Raw genomic sequence first — 17540 nt, forward strand, 5'->3', positions numbered from 1 at the left:
TATTGCCACTGTGTCACTGGGCACAAGGAAACAGTGGATTTTCTTATTTTCAGAACAGTCTTGAGAAAACTCTGGGTGTCTGATCCAAAACCGGATGGGTGGTGACTCAATATTTAAATGGTTGGAATGAACCAGATATGTGTATTGGATTAATTCTGGCTGCTGAGGCAGACAGGCTGGGTTACATGCTGCTGTTAAAACGGAGAACAAAGGAATGCCAATTGAACAATTTGAGCTTTTGTGTTATTGCGTGGCACAGTAATTTCTATCCTTTTGGTTTCAGCAGTGAGTTGTGTGCACATATCATTGTTGTAAAAGTTACAGCTGCACGTGTAACATGGGTTGCAAAATAACTCATTGTAGCAATAATATATTTCCTCTGTTGCTCCTTTGCCCTTAATTTCTCCTCTCTCTCTCTTTCCCTCTCTCTCTCACATTCCTTCACTTCTTGACTTCTCTCTCCTCTTCATCTTTCACCTTGTAAATATGTTGTCCTTTCTCTCCCTGCTAACCTCTGTCTTTTCTCCTAATTCTCATCTCTCTCAACTCTCCCTCCTTCCAGTTTTCTCTCTCCTTATTTCATTCTCTCTTTTTGTCACTATATATCACCTGATGAAGGAGCGTCGCTCCGAAAGCTCGTGTGCTTCCAATTAAACCTGTTGGATTATAACCTGGTGTTGTGTGATTTTTAACTTTGTCACTATATGTATTTTTACTTCAGCCATTTTGAGTGAGAGCAGAGCAGCTGGTTTCTGCAATGTGATGCCGAGCTGTGTTTTTGATTCCTTTGTCAGCTGAAGTAGTTGATCTCTGTCACCTTAGCTCAGCTGAGAAAATTGTTTGTGTGGATGGAGGGTGAGGACATAGAATCAGAGCACAGAAAGAGACCAGTCAGCCTATTGTGCTGCTGCCTGCTAATTGAATAGCCATAAGTCCCACACTTTCTAAATGACTCTTTAATTTTTTTCCTTTTTAAGTTTAAATATGAATGATTGCAATGTCCTTCCTGGCTGAATAGCACATCATCACTTAATGTCCAGGATTACAAGTGGAGAGCTTCTTTTTGTGTGAAGTACAGAAAGCTAAACTCCATAATTCCAATTTGCAACACGCATCAGTGCCTTCAATGCTGGGGTTGGGGAATGCTGCAGGAGACAGCAAAGGAAAAGGCAATGTTTTTTTTATCAATGAGCTTGGAACAAAACACCAAAAGGTGAACCAAGATGAATACAGAAAGGTGAATAGATTAGATTGCAAGGATGAGTTCTCATGCAACTTAACTCTGAAACTTCAAGTCTCACTTTTATTTAAAATTGGAAGAAAATATATTTTTGTCTGGGTTCCTGGTTTCTTTAAAAATATGGACACTATATTGAAAAATGTTTCAAACTCTGACCCAGACTTGGCACAAATCCCAGAGCACTAAAGAACCTCATAATTAGGCAACATTTGAGAAAGAGTTTAAACTCCTATGATGTGTAACAGCTTGCCTTGTGGTGTATCAGCAAACACTGATTTGCTCTCAGTTGTGTTTGCTCAAAGGAAACCAGGTCAGTGCTACATATCCTTGATGGCTAGTCCTACGACGTTTGTAGGAATATGGGTTTCAAAGCACAGAAGGAGGCCATTTGGCTCACTGGTTTAATGTTATCTGAGGCTCAGTGGGTAGCATTCTCTGAAACCGCTTCAGAGATTTCAGAACAAAATTCGATGCCGATGCTCCAGTACTGTGCTGAGGGATTGCTACACTAATGGAGATGCCATCCTTCTGAACTTTTGTTAAATTGAGTCCTTGTGCGTCTCCTCACCTGGATATAAATGTCTCATGATCGCTTGTTGAACCAGAGCAAGGGAGTTCTCTCCAGTTTCCTGCCTAATATTCATACCCCAAGTGATATTGTATCTGGCTTGTTGGCAAGTGATTTTCGATGATTATATCTGGTCTTTATCAGTTGCTATTTCTAGGAGCTTGCTGTAAACAAATGAGTTACTACATTTCCTATTTACTGTCCTTAAAATTCAAAATCTCTACTTGGCTATAACATGCATTACGATGTCCTGGGCTTATAAAAGGTGTGATGGAAATCTATTTATTTGTGTTATGCCCATATCCTATGCATCCTTGCTTTGAAATACTTGATCCAGCTTCAATGAGGTGGATTGCTACCTTAATATCTGGTTGTTCTCTGTGTGAGTTAAGTTGTCCATAAGATTTTTTTTCCTCGTCTCAGATTCTCCTATCAATGTGTTGATTTTTTTGTTTAGGTTGAGTGCTGTCCAATGGGTAATGGTGAATGTTATCAGGCTTCTGCAAATTGTAAATATATCAGTAGACACAGATCAAAAGCACTGACTTGAGACAAACTGTGTCTTGCAGGAGGGGCCAACTCAGCCTGTCCACACATGGGCCCTTTCTGAGCAAGGATGCTGAACTGTGACCAATGGGGGAGATGACAACCAAGTGGTATTATGACTAGACTATTAATCCAGAGACTGAGGTAATGTTCTGGGGACCCAGGTTTGAATCCCACTATAGCAGAAGGTGGAAGTTTGAATTCAATAAAATCTGGAATTGAGTCTAATGATAACCATGGATTGATAGTTGAAAAACTCATCTGGTTCAAAAATGGCTCACTAGGGAAATAAATCAGCTTGCCTTACCTGATCAGGCCTACATGTGACTGCATACCCACAGCAAGATGGTTGACTCTTAACAGAACTCTTGGCAATTACTGAGGGACAATAAATGCTGGCTTTGCCAACAATGCCTACAGCCCTGTGAATGAATGAAAAATAAATAAATTTACCATATAATTTTCTAGTACTTCTGAAACTAATGCCTTTAATTCCCCTCCTGATTAGAGATTAGGTAACTTTGATTAATTCTTATTAACCATTAGTTAATACCTGCAGACGATCAGCTCTGGTGGGATCATTTTGGTTAGTTTGGCTCAGTTGTATGTTGCCTGAAAAATGCCGGTGATGTGTACACATTCTGTACTTTTGTTTCCCCTGTTACTAAGGAGAAAATATTTGTTGTCTTATCTCTGAATAAAACTTGCTGTGACTCCATAATTGTACGGGCCTCAGCTAAGCAGGCTAATTGTGCCCTGGCTGTGTTCCTAGTTTATGCACTTTGATGTAATGTCATGTTGGTTACAACAGAAGTTATGCTTCGAGTTTTGGTGCTGCTTGATGAGGATGTCACACAGCCTTTTGCAGCATAAAAAGAGGCCATTCAAACCATTAATTCCATGTTTTTTGCCCCACATAAATTTTCTGCAGCTTTCTGAAAGACATTGAGATACATCTGATCCCTCCCTCTACCCCATCAAAATATGCTCCTGATGCTGGCCTCATAATTTGTGATGGTCAGCATTTGTGGACCAATGAGTGTCTGTCTTGTCCATTTCAGAGGACAGCTAAGAGTTGACCACGTCATGTAGGTGGCACGTAATGCAGAACAGGTAATGGAAGTAGATGTCCTTCCCTGAAGGGCATTGGTGAATGAAATGAGGTTTGACACGAATCAACATCAGTTGTCATGGTCACTATTACTGAGATTTAACTTTATTTTACTCATTAATGGAATTTAAATTCCACCAGTTTCTGTGATGGAATTGAAGCCCAAGCTTACAGACCATTAGCCTGCAATGACTAGTGCATTGAATTTATCACTATACCATTGTCATTCCATCCACACACACGCACACTCTTCAAAATAAAGAGAAACAAGATTCATTTTTTTTGAGCCCAGCATGAGTCATCTTTGGCACAGAGATGTGCTCTTGGTCTGGCGAAGAGTCATTTGGACTTGAAATGTTCTCTCTCACTTTTTTTAAATAAATGAACAGTGACTCTGTTGTGCTGATGGAATTACTTTTTACTCATTGAATAATGTACCATGAGACCACCTGATTCTGTTCAATAGAAAGACTTGCAAGATGTAAATGTCTTTCATCACCCCAGGGTGGCCCAAATCACTGCAGCCAATTGAGCACTTTTTGAAGTATCAACCAATTTATGCACAGCAAGCTCCCACAAACAGCAATGAGAAAATGATCAGATAGTCTCTGTTCATTGTATTGAATGATGGATAAGTATGGGACAAGACATTGGGAAAAATACCTCCACTCTTCAGACTACTTGTCCACCCGAGATTGAAGATGGGTCATCTATGTAACAACTTGTCCTACGGCATTTTTAACAGTGCAGCACTTGCTTAGAATTCATTTTTATTCAATACTGCTTAGATGCTCAAGTTTCTTGCGAGGGGTTTGAACCCATAGTTTTCTGACTTAGATGCAGGTGTGTTAACCCTGAGCTATATCTAACCACTTCATCATGAATTGTAATAACTTTAGTTCAGCAATGTCATTTCTTTAAGGGATCAGTTTTTGTTAAGGAAGAATCTGAGATTTCTGCTGAAATGGGTTTGTTGCCATGGTAGAACTTAATCTTGGTAGTTATTCACTACTGTTAGCTTTAATACTGTCCAGAGAAAGGGCACAGTAATAAGTTGAGAGTTGTTGGCGGTGTGCAGTGTGTATGCTGAAGGTGATGCATTTTGCATTTCATTGTGGAGAGGGACTTCTTTACCCAATCTTGCCCTTCTCATTTTTGAAAATATGTTGGCAATACAGATTAGTAGGGCTTCCCGGGTTCTACTCAAGACATTGCGTGCTTTCATTCATATTCATGATGTTATAGAACTACTTGCTATTATCATTAGATTAGATTAGATTCCCTACAGTGTGGAAACAGGCCCTTCAGCCCAACCAGTCCACACTGACCCTCCGAAGAGTAGGCCATCCAGACCCATTTCCCTCTGACTAATGCACCGAACACTATGGAAAATGTAGCATGGCCAATTCACCTGGCCTGTACATCTTTGGACGAAACCGGAGCACCTGGAGGAAACTCACGCAGACACTGGGAGAATTTGCAAACTCCAGACAGACAGTCACCCGAGGCTGGAATCGAACCTGGAACCCTGGTGCTGTAAGGCAGCAGTACTAACCACTGAGCCACCGTGCCGCCCAATTTCCAATTCAGAATTGTAGCCCTACAGATTCTTGGGCTAATATTCTGTTGGTTCCAGAAACTCTGGGTTTGTTTACACTATAAACATGTAGCCATGGGAAGGGAGAACTCCGTATTTGCATCTGGCTGCATTCCTGCTTTTAAAAGTGTCTCAATAATCATTCGGTGCATTGGAAGATCAGCACTGGTAATAGAATCACAGGATGTTACAGTACAGAATTGGACCATTTAACCCTTCAAGAGTGTGCCATTGTATTTTTCTGAGACACCTCATTTAATTCCACTTGCCTGCTTGCTTCTGTTTACTACTTATCTACATGCTTGACAACTTCTTCCATGATTATAGTTAGTTTTATAAGGGGAATTACATATGTAAACATGTCACACTGTAATTACAATTCCACACCTGTGGTGCATGGAAGGTGTGAGCCTTGCTGTGCCTGACTTAGTCCAGATGTTGCCCTAAACATGTTCCTTTTTCAGGAACCACGTTTCTTCACTTCTGAGCACGAATCTCCCAAACAAAACTAAAATGGAAAGAAATGGTGCGTGTCTGCAGCATTCCAATGTATTTTGTAATTTACGTTATGTCTGTTTTAAGCAGCAGTAATTGACTGGTATTTTTGTGACTCATTCTTGGGCAAATCACATCTTTATTGTTATTTAAGAGTTACTCATATGAATAATAAAATTTGATGCAAGTTAAGATTTTTTTTTCCTTTTGTGGTATATGAACAACACTGGCAAAGGCAACATTTATTGCCCTTGAGAGGTTGATAGTGTGCTGCCACCTTCTACCATAGTAGTCATCTGGTGTAGGTGCACCCACTGCTGTGAGCAAGTGTCCTGTTGTTGAACCTGAGTTTGTGACTGACTTGTAACACTTGCTTCTTAGGTCCCTTGATGGAAGGCTCCAAGTTTCCCATCGGAAGGGTCTGCCCCATGTCATCTACTGTCGCCTTTGGCGTTGGCCAGATCTCCACAGTCACCATGAACTTCGAGCCATGGAAATGTGTGAGTTTGCCTTTCACATGAAGAAGGATGAGGTCTGTGTGAATCCTTACCATTACCAAAGAGTGGAAACACCAGGTATGTGTACAATGCTGAAACAACTCATTCAATCTAATAGGTTCATGTTAATGTTTATGCTCCACACGAACCTCTACAAAGCCCTACTTCACCGAACTCTATCAGAATAATCTGCCATTCCTTTCTCCTCCTTGCACCTATGTAGTTTCATGCTTTATGTCTCCCTCTGCTACTTCCTGTAGTAACAAATTCTATGTTATAACCACTGTCTGAGTAGTTTAGTTTATCCTAGATTCCTTATTGGTTTGTTAGTCACTATATTGCATGTATTAATAGACAATACGTGCAGGAGTAGTCCATTTGGCCCTTCGAGCCTGCACCACCATTCATTATGATCATGGCTGATCATCCACAATCAATATTCTGTTCCTGCCTCATCCTCATAACCCTTGATTCCACTATCTTTAAGAGCTCTTATCTATCTCTTTCTTGAAAGTATCCAGAGACTTGGCCTCCATTGCCTTCTGGTGCAGAGCATTCCATATATCCACCACTGTCTGGGTGAAGAAGTTTCTCCTCAACTCTGTTCTAATGGCCTACCCGTTATTTTTAAACTGTGTCCTCTGGTTCTGGACTCAACCATCAGCAGAAACATGCCTCCTGCCTCCAGAGTGTCCAATCTTTTAATAACCTCATTCAGGTCCCTTCTCAGCCTTCTAAACTCAAGTGGAGACAAGCCCAGTCGCTCCAATCTTTCAACATATGATAGTCCCACCATTCCGGGAATTGACTTTGTGAACCTACGCTGCACTCCCTCAATAGCCAGAATGTCCTTCCTCAAATTTGGGGACCAAAACTGCGCACAATAATCCAGTTGCAGTCTCACCAGGGCCCTGTACAGCTGCAGAAGGACCTCTTTGCTCCTATACTCAATTCCTATTGTTATGAAGGCCAGCATGCTATTAGCTTTCTTCACTGCCTGCTGTACCTGCATGCTTACTTTCATTGACTGATGCACAAAACACCTAGATCTCGTTGTACTTGCCCTTTACCTAACTTGACTCCATTTAGATAGTAATCTGCCTTCCTGTTCTTGCCACCAAAGTGAATAACCACACATTTATCCACATTAAACTGCATCTGCCATGCATCCTTCCACTCACCTAGCCTGTCCAAGTCAACCTGTATTCTCAGAACATCCTCCCCACATTTCACCAGCTTTGTGTCATCAGCAAATTTGCTAATATTACTTTTAATACTTTCATCTATATCATTAATGTAGATTGTAAACAGCTGTGGTCCCAGCACTGAACCTTGTACCCATTGGTCACTGCCTGCCATTCCGAAAGGGACCCGTTTATCACTACTCTTTGCTTCCTATCAGCCAGCCAATTTTCAGTCCAAGTCAGTAGTTTACCCCCAAACCATGTGCCCTAATTTTGCTAATTAATCTCCTATGTGGGACTTTATCAAAGGCCTTCTGAAAATCCAGGTACACTACATCCACTGGCTCTCCCTTGTCCATCTTCATAATTACATCCTCAAAAAATTCCAGAAGATTAGTCAAGCATGATTTCCCCTTTGTAAATCCATGCTGACTCTGACCTGTCCTGTTACTGCTATCCAAATGTGTCGTAATTTCATTTTTGTAATTGACTCCAGCATCCTTCCCACCACTGACGTCAGGCTAACCGGTCTATAATTCCCTGTTTTTTTTCTCTCCATCCCTTTTTGAAAAGTGCAACAACATTAGCCACCCTCCAATCCACAGGAACTGATCTTGAATCTATAGAACATTGGAAAATGATTACCAATGCATCCATGATTCCTGGAGCCACCTCCTTCAGTACCCTGGGATGCAGACCATCAGGTCCTGGGGACTTAGCAGCCTTCAGATCTAACACTATCCAACACCATTTCCTGCCTAATACAAATTCCCTTCAGTTCATCTATTACCCTAGGTCCTTCAGCCTGGGCGATTGCTAGTGACTTCCCCAATGAAGTCTGATCCAAAATACCTATTCAACTCTTCTGCTATTTCCTTGTTCCCACATAATAAATTCACCCAAAAGAGAACAAAGAAAATTTACAGCCCAGGAACATGTCTTCAGCCCTCCAAGCCTGAGTCGATCCAAATCTACCATCTAAACCTGTCGCCCAATTCCTCAGCATCTGCATCCCTCTGCTCCCCACCTACCCATGCATTTGTCCATGAATCTACCGTGCCTGCCTCTACCACCTCTGCTGACAATGCATTCCAGACACCTACCACCCTCTGTGTGAAGTACTTGCCGCATGTGTCTTCCTCAAACTTTCCACCTCTGACCTCTCGTTATTGAATTCTTCACCCTGGGAAAAAGCTTATTGCTATCCACCCTGTCTACACCTCTCATGATTTTGAAAACCTCAATCAGCTCCCCCCTCAATCTCCTTTTTTCTAATGAAAACAAACCTAACCTACTTGATCTCTCTTCATAGCTAGCACCTTCCGTAACAGGCACCATCCTCGTAAACCTTCTCTGCACCCTCTTCAAAGCATCCACATCCTTTTGGTAATGTGGCGACCAGAACTGTACACCGTATTCTAAATGTGGCTGAACCAATGTCTTGTACAATTTTAACATGACCTGCCAACTCTTATAATCAATACCCCGTCCAATGAAGGTAAACATACCATATGCCTTCTTGACCAATCTATCCACCTGTGCAGCAACCTTCAGGCACAATAGATCTGTACTCCCAGATCTCTCTGCTCATCAACTTTTCCCAAGGCTCTTCCGTTCATTGTATAATTCGCTCTAGAATTAGACTTGCCAAAATGCATCACCTCACATTTGTCTGGATTGAACTCCACCTGCCACTTCTCCGCCCAACTCTCCAGTCTATCTATATTCTCCTGTATTCTTTGATAGTCCCTTATGCTTTCTGCTACTCCACCAATCTTCGTGTCATCTGCAAACTTGCTGATCATACCAACAGTGCCCTCTTCCATATCATTTATGTATATCACAAGCAACAGTGGCCCCAGCACTGATCCCTGTGGAACACCACTGGTCACCTTTCCCCATTTCGAGAAACTCCCTTCAACTACTACTCTGTCTCCTGTTGCTCAACCAGTTCCTTATCCACCCAGCTAGAATACCCTGCATACCATGTGACTTCACTTTCTCTATTAATTTACCATGAGGAACCTTTTCAAATGCCTTACTAAAGTCCATGTATATGACATAAACAGCCCTTCCTTCATCTGTCAACTTGGTCACTCCACAAAAGAGTTCTATTAAGTTGGTAAGGCATGATCTCCTCCACACAAAACCATATTGTCTATCACTGATAAGTCCATTCGTTTCTAAATATAAATAGATCCTATCCCTCAGTACCTTCTCCAGCAATGTCCCCACCACTGATGTCAGGCTCACTGGTCTATAGTTACCCGGGATATCCCTACTACCCTTCTCCCTTCTTGTGCAGGGATACAACATGAGCAACCTTCCAGTCCTCCGGCACCTCACCTGTATTTAAGGATGCCACAAAGATATCTGTCAGGGCCCCAGCTATTTTCTCTCTCACCTCCCTCAGTAACCAGAGAGAGATTCCATCCAGTCCTGGGGATTTGCCCACCTTAATAACCTCTAGCATACCCAACACATCTTCCCTACTTATGTCAAAGTGATCCAGACTAATCAAACTTCTATCTCTAATTTCAACATTCATCATGTTCCTCTCTTCCGTGAACATTGATTAAAATTAATCAATAAGAATCTCACCCCATTCTCTCAGGTTCGACAAACAGCCTTCCTTCATTATCTTTTAGTGGACCAATCATTTTTCTAATTACCCGCTTGCTTCTTGTATAAGAATAAAATGCTTTGGGATTCTCCTTAATGCTGCTCGCAAAAGCTATTTCATAACCCCTTTTAGCCCGCTTGATTTCCTCTTTTAAGACTGGTCCTACTTTTCCGATATTCCTCCAAGGCCCATTCTGTTCTTAGCTGCCTGGACTTTATATGCGCTTCCCATTTCCTCTTGGCTAGTTGTACGATTTCTCCTGTCATCCACGGTTCATGAATCTTGCCCTTCCTATCCTTTGCGTTCAATGGGCATGCTTATCCTGCACTATCTTTAACCTATCTTTGAAAGCCTCCCACATATCAAATGTGGACTTCCCTTCAAATAGTTGTGTCCAATCCACATTTCCCAATTCCCGCCTAATTTTGATATAATTGGCCTTGGCCCAGTTTAATATTCTTCCCTTAGGACTACTCTCATCTTTGTTTATGTGTATTCTAAAACGTACAGAATTGTGGTCACTGTTCCCAAAGAAATCCCCCACCGCAACCTCTACCACCTGGCCTGGCTCATTACTCAGTACCAGATCCAATATGGTCCCTTCCCTTGTCGGACTATTGACATACTGCTCTAGAAAATTCTCCTGGACGCTTCTTACAAATTCTACCCCATCCAGACCTCTGACGTTAAGTGTATCCCAGTCAATGTTGGTAAAATTAAAGTCTCCCACCACCACTACCCAATTGCCTCTATATCTTTCCATAATCTGTTTACCTATTTGTTCTTCTACCTCACGCTCACTGTTGGGTGGCCTGTAATACAGCCCCAACAATGTAACTGCACCCTTCTTATTCCTCAGCACCACCCATAATGCCTCACTACTCAAGCTCTCCATAGTGTCCTCCTTTAGCACAGCCATGACATCATCCCTGACCTACAATGCAACTCCTCCCTCTTTTACTTCCCTCCTTGTCTTGTCTGAGGCGTCTATATCCTGGAACATTTAGTTGCCAATCATGCCCTTCCTTCAACCAAGTTTCTGCAATTGCAATAATGTCATACTCCCAGGCACCAATCCAAGTCCTAAATTCGTCTGCCTTACACACTATATTCCTTGCATTAAAGTAGATGCAATTCAGGCCATCAGTTATTTTGTGTTCATCTGCTCTTTGCCTACTCTTCCCCTTATTAATGTTATCTTCATGACTCTTACAGTCTCCAGTTTCCACCTCGCTGTCTAATAGCCTTCTCCTCTGGTTCCCAGCCTCCTGCCGCATTAGTTTAAAATCTCCCCAACAGCAGTAGCAAAAACTTCCCCAAGGACATTGATTCCAGTCCAGTTCAGATGTAGACCGTCCATTTTGTAGTAGTCCTACCTTCCCCAGAACCGGTCCAAATGTCCAACAAATCTGAACCCTTCCCTCCTCCACCATGCATCAACCCAGGTGTTCATCCTGCCTATTTTTTCATTTCTACACTGGCTAGCTTGTAGCTCCCGAGATCGCTACTTTTGATTCTTCTTTCAGGAACTCATCTCGTTTTTTACTTATATCGTTGGTGCCTATATGCACCAAGACAATTGGTTGTTCACCCTCCCCTTTCAGAATGCTCTGCAGCCAATTGATGACATCCCTGACCCGAGAACCTGGGAGGGAACATACCATCCGGGAGTCCCGTTTTCAGCCCCAGAACAGAATAGAACCACAGAACACAATAGAATCCCCTATGACTATGGCCCTATGAGTCTTTTTCCCGCCCTCCTGAACAGCAGTGCCTGTCACGGTGCTATAATCTTGGCAACTGCTGCCATCTCCCCCAACAGTATCCAAAACAGTATACCTGTTTTGGAGGGCGATGACCGTAGGGGACACCTGCACTGCCTTCCTACTCTTTTTTTTTTCCGTCTCTTGGTCACCTATTCACTGTCTCCCTCAGCAAGTCTAATCTGCGGTGTGACCAGTTCATTCTACGTGCTATCCACGACCTCCTCAGCATCGCAAATGCTCCACAGTGAGTCCATCCGTAGCTCCAGAGCCGTCATGTGGTCAAACAAGAGCTGCAACTGGACACACTTCTCGCAAGTGTAAGAGTCAGGAACATCAGCTACATCACGGAACTCCCACATCAAGCAAGTTTCTGTCTTCAAGGGCCCAATTTTAGTCTTAACCATTTTTTTTTTCTTTTCACATACCTAAAAAAGCTTTTACTATCCTCCTTTATATTTTTGGCCAGTTTACCTTCATACCTCTTTTTCTCCACGTATTGCCTTTTTAGTTATCCTCTGTTGCTCTTTAAATGTTTCCCAGTCCTCCGGCTTCCCGCTCATCTTTGCTATGTCATACTTCTCTTTTATCTTTTATACAGTCTTTAACTTGCCTCGTCAGCCACAGCCGCCCCTGCATCCCCTTAGGATCTTTCTTCCTCTTGGGAATGAACTGATCCTGCACCTTCTGCATAATATCCAGAAATACCTGCCATTGTTGTTCTATGTTTTAAAATGCTTTATAACCTCTAGTTTTGGAATCCGCCCCAAATGGAAATATCCTCTTTATCTCTGTTGTATTTGAATTCTTTCATAATTTCACAGGCCACTCCTCTATAACTGCTTTGCTCCAGTCAGTTTAGTCTTTCCTTTCAGTCATTAACCAACCTCACTTGTATTGATAAACTGAGTGTAAGAGGGAGTTTAGACGGTTGGGTGAAGATCAGACAACATGATTACAAACTATAAAACCACAAGTGGTGATATCTCAGAATAAAGATTGTAATGCACAGACAATCTGCCATGTGGATTGGGTTGATGCCGACTACCCTTGCATGGGGTTGAAGAATGGAGCAGGAAAGAAATGTAGAAATAATGTGCAGAAATAATTTGTAAAGTCCCATATTGTGACCCTCTGGTTACCCATATTTATTTTCAAGATTAACCAGGGTACACATAACAAAGTTCTACAAACAATACAAGGAGCAGATGAAATAGGAGTAGAATGGGGCAATCTGCCCTTTTGGGGTCTGCTTTTCCAACCACTTGCCTCAATCCCACATTCCAGCACAATCCCCTTATCCCTAATTCTCTTAGTGCCATAAGTTTAGCAATGCTTATCTTGAATGTAATTTCGAATGCCGTTTGATTAATAACTGCCTGCTTTTGTAAATAGCTTCAATTGACCTTAAACATCTACTTGAAGAGACAACCCCTCAAATTGGTGGGTGGTACTTTAAACACTCGCCTCGGTATTGCACCAGTCTCAATACCATGACTCAGGTTTTGAAGTAGGGTCTTAAACCAAAATATTATGACTGAGATGAGGATTTGCCAAACTTACACCCACTTGTCACTGGAACGCCCTAGTAGAGACTGGAAAGAACATGACTTTAGAGACGTTGAGGTGTTGGCCTCAGATTAAAAAGAAAATAGAGTCCTTTCTATTGTTTGTGTATTTCTTTTTTCACAGTTTTACCTCCTGTTCTTGTGCCAAGGCACACAGAGGTGCCCTCTGAATTCCCACCCTTGGATGACTATACACATTCCATCCCAGAAAACACAAACTTCCCAGCAGGTATCGAACCACAGAGCAACTATATACCAGGTACTAAATGGTGCTTAACGAAAAGTTTCTGGTAAATTACTTTTCCTGTTATTTGCGACATTAGAAATTGAAATTTGGCAGAAAAAATATAAATACAGAGGAAAATAATTGGCTCAGTTTTGGAGCAGAATATGAAGAACTTTACCTTTTAGCTTGTTATCAGATTGCAACACATTACATGAAGCAGCGGCTGTGCACTTGCATGGGATTTTTGATATTGCCTACAGTTTGTGAATGTTTTTAAAACCTCTCTCTGTGATAAATTGATAAAAGGAGCACAGCTATGGTGGTGCACTGCAGCTTTTGGTGAGTCTTTTAAACTTGGTGTTAAAAGAGGTGCAGCATTTCTTTCAAGACTGGGGCTGGTGTTCTAATCTGAGGTATGACTGCAAAGAAAATGGGGTCATCACTCACCATTATCTCAACTCCTGATGTGTAAGCCTGAAAATCTACAGAAAAGATGCTTATTTATTCTATGCTGAGAGTTTTCAAGTTCTGTATTTTCTGATATGGTCAATGATATTTTCCTTAGACCAAGCTCCACTGTCCAGAGGTGCTTGTAAATACACATCACAGGGAGCCGTAATTTTGATTCTTTCCATACTGCAAGAAGCTTAGATTTAGATTAGATTACATTAGATTACATTACAGTGTGGAAACAGGCCCTTCGGCCCAACAAGTCCACACCGACCCGCCGAAGCGAAACCCACCCATACCCCTACATTTACCCCTTACCCAACACTACGGGCAATTTAGCATGGCCAATTCACCTGACCCTGCACATCTTTTGGACTGTGGGAGGAAACCGGAGCACCCGGAGGAAACCCACGCAGACACGGGGAGAACGTGCAAACTCCACACAGTCAGTCGCCTGAGGCGGGAATTGAACCCGGGTCTCAGGCGCTGTGAGGCAGCAGTGCTAACCACTGTGCCACCGTGCCGCCTAATATTTTTCACCACTGTGTCCATTTTTAACTGTGATGTGTGTTGTATTTGTAAGTTGGTGACTGCATGAAAATCCAGACTAACTGGGAGTTAAGTATACCAAGCTACTGTCATAATAGCTAACTGTGGTAGCCATTCAATGTCTAAGGTTCCGGGTTCAGTTCCTGACCTATGCAGAGTTGTCTGGTCCTAGAAGTGGCTTAATCTCTACAATTGAGCTGAGAGAACAGAAATAGTTGAGGTTTACTGTTCCTGATTACTATCCAGTGACACTGCGATAATTGTTACATGAGAAATGGCTGGGCTGTGACCAATCACCATGGAGCTGGAGCCCACCAATAGTCAATATCTATGGAAGGGGAAAGGGTTGCAAATGGCCAACTTATTTGTTGGTCAGAATGAATCAACAAGTAACAAATTAGATCTCTATGACAGCTATTGCACAACCTGGACTGAGTACTGAGCCAACATTTAAAGATTATAATTCTATTTGAACAAGGCATCAAAGGAGCAGTGTGTTTCAATATATCCTCCTCACTCCTTTTCCTCACCAGTTAACAATATGTCTGATGTCTACATTACCTCACTGAGGAGTGACTATGATATACCTTCTTGACACTTTTTCTTCCTATTTGTTGAGTTTACAACTTTCCTCTCAACCTCTCTTCACTTGAGAACCTAAATTGATGAGTCATGCATCAGATTTGCCCTGACACAGGATTTCCACCCAAAGACTCACTTATTTGTCTCTCTTATCTTTTTTTTGTTGTTACTTCAAATTATCAGCATTTCCATCTTTTATATCAAGTTCAGGGTTCTGTTCAGTAACAGCAAATAACACTTGAAAGTAATCATGAGCATGCAGTTATTGGTTACTGTACAAAATGTAAGTGGGTGGCAGAAGTCTTAATTATACTGTGTACAAAGCAGTGTATTCTTTCCACGTCTGATTATGTTTTTAGCTTGCATAAGATGCTGGCAACTGGTTTCTAAGATGAAAAATAGACACCCAAATCCAGAGGATGTCCAGGGCTTGAGAAGTGCTTGATCATGATGAACACCTTGCTTGAACTAATGCATTGAGCTGAAAATTGGCTTAAGCATGACGCACAAAGCAGATAGTATTTCAGTCTGAATGTGAATAATTTAAACAAATTCATTGTATATAAACATGGAATATAAAACCCAATTTATTAAATGCATCATCAGTAAACCAAGTTTGACAATGGTAAAGTAACCATTTCAGGATGTCACATGTCTAAATATAATAGGGTCATGATGAACTTTGGAATTGTCAGGTGCAGTATGATGAAACTGGAGCTTCTGATAAAAGAGCAGAAACTATTGAAGTGGATAGTGTTGTGGAAGAGAGAGACTGAAGGGTTCAAGTACATATTTTTTTGAAATTTGCATCACAGGTAGACGGGGTTGTCAGAAAGTGTTTAGCACGCTTGCCTTCATTGCTCAGACTTTTGAGTATAGGAATTGGGACATCCTGTTGAGGCTGTATAGGACATTGGTGAGGCCTCTTCTGGAGTACTGCATGCAGTTTTCTGGTTGCCCTGTTATAGAAAGGATATTATTAAAGTGTGGCAGGTTCAGAAAGATTTACCAGTGTATTAACCAGGAATGGAAAGTTTGAGTTATAAAAATAGATTGGGACTTCTCTCACTGGAGTGCAGAAGGACGTGTGCTAACCTGATAGAGGTTTATAGAATCATGAGGTGAATAGCAAAAGTCTTTTTGCTAAGGTGGGGGAATTTAAAACTAAGGGAGCATATGTTTAAGGTGAGAGGAGAAAGATTTAAAAAGGACATGGGGGCAATGTTTTTTACACAGTGGTTAGTGTGTGGAATGAACTGCCAGAGGAAATGGTGGATGCAGGTGCAGTTACTACATTTAAAAGACATTTGGATAAGTTCATGAATAGAAAAGATTGAGAGATATGGGTCAAACACAGGCAGGTGGGATTAGTTTACTTTGGGAATATGGTCAGCATGGACTAGTTGGACTGAAGGGTCTATTTCAGTGCTGTATGACTCTATAACTGAAACTTGTTGAAACAAGATTTAGCCCATCCTGATGTTCAAAGTGTGGGTCTGTGTGTTTGTTCAAGCATTTAAAATGCTACTTCCTTTTCTCTTGATCAGAGACACCACCTCCAGGTTACATAAGTGAGGATGGAGAAACTAGTGACCATCAGATGAACCATAGCATGGATACAGGTAATGTGTGACAAGGGAGTCGGACGTCAAATCTCAGAGACTCAAATTAAGAGAGTTGTGGGTGTGTGCTGACCAATTCAAATCAAGTATTCTAACTGCTGACTTTGTAGTCATAATTCACGTGTGGTTGGAATTGGAGGAAATATGAGCTTGTGATTTAAACACTGTTTCTCCCTCTGGAAGCAGATTTTTACCTAAAACATTGGGCACCTTGGATTGGCAGGGTTGAGGGAAAATTATTTACATCTCGCTTTTCTCATGTGCAGTGTCAAAATGCCAAGTGTAATTCTGCCCCAGTGTTTACTCCCCTGCTGTCATGGGAATGGGTTGACAATTCTGGCTGCCATATTCCTGAAGGCTCCTTCAAGTGATCGCTCTACCTCGCTCTACCTCGCTCTACCTCGCTCTACCTCGCTCTACCTCGCTCTACCTCGCTCTACCTCGCTCTACCTCGCTCTACCTCGCTCTACCTCGCTCTACCTCGCTCTACCTCGCTCTACCTCGCTCTACCTCGCTCTACCTCGCTCTACCTCGCTCTACCTCGCTCTACCTCGCTCTACCTCGCTCTACCTCGCTCTCTCCCCTCTCTCTCTCTCTCCCCTCTCTCTCTCTCTCCCCTCTCTCTCTCTCTCCCCTCTCTCTCTCTCTCTCTCTCTCTCTCCCCTCTCTCTCTCTCTCCCCTCTCTCTCTCTCTCTCTCCCCTCTCTCTCTCTCTCTCCCTCTCTCTCTCTCTCTCTCTCCTCTCTCTCTCTCTCTCCCTCTCTCTCTCTCTCTCCCCTCTCTCTCTCTCTCCTCTCTCTCTCTCTCTCTCTCTCTCTCTCTCTCTCTCTCCTCTCCTCTCTCTCTCTCCCCTCCTCTCTCTCTCTCCCCTCTCTCCTCTCTCTCCCCTCTCTCTCTCTCCCCCCTCTCTCTCCCCCCT

At 42.3% G+C, this 17540-nt stretch overlaps 1 protein-coding gene across 3 annotated transcripts in view; it reads left to right on the plus strand.

The window, feature by feature from the left end:
- LOC122540896 (SMAD family member 3) overlaps nt 1-17540 on the plus strand; it is a 119465-nt gene that overhangs the window by 74590 nt on the left and 27335 nt on the right. For all 3 annotated transcript variants that reach the window (XM_043677172.2, XM_043677171.2, XM_043677173.2), the window contains 3 exons: nt 5939-6132; nt 13317-13451; nt 16547-16621. In XM_043677172.2, coding sequence (XP_043533107.1) covers nt 5939-6132; nt 13317-13451; nt 16547-16621 — 404 coding nt within the window. The remainder of the gene's footprint in view (nt 1-5938; nt 6133-13316; nt 13452-16546; nt 16622-17540) is intronic.

Source organism: Chiloscyllium plagiosum, unplaced genomic scaffold, assembly GCF_037043375.1.
Source record: "Chiloscyllium plagiosum isolate Xiang-an unplaced genomic scaffold, Cpla_swu_hap1 HiC_scaffold_39, whole genome shotgun sequence".
Taxonomy (NCBI): Eukaryota; Metazoa; Chordata; class Chondrichthyes; order Orectolobiformes; family Hemiscylliidae; genus Chiloscyllium; species Chiloscyllium plagiosum.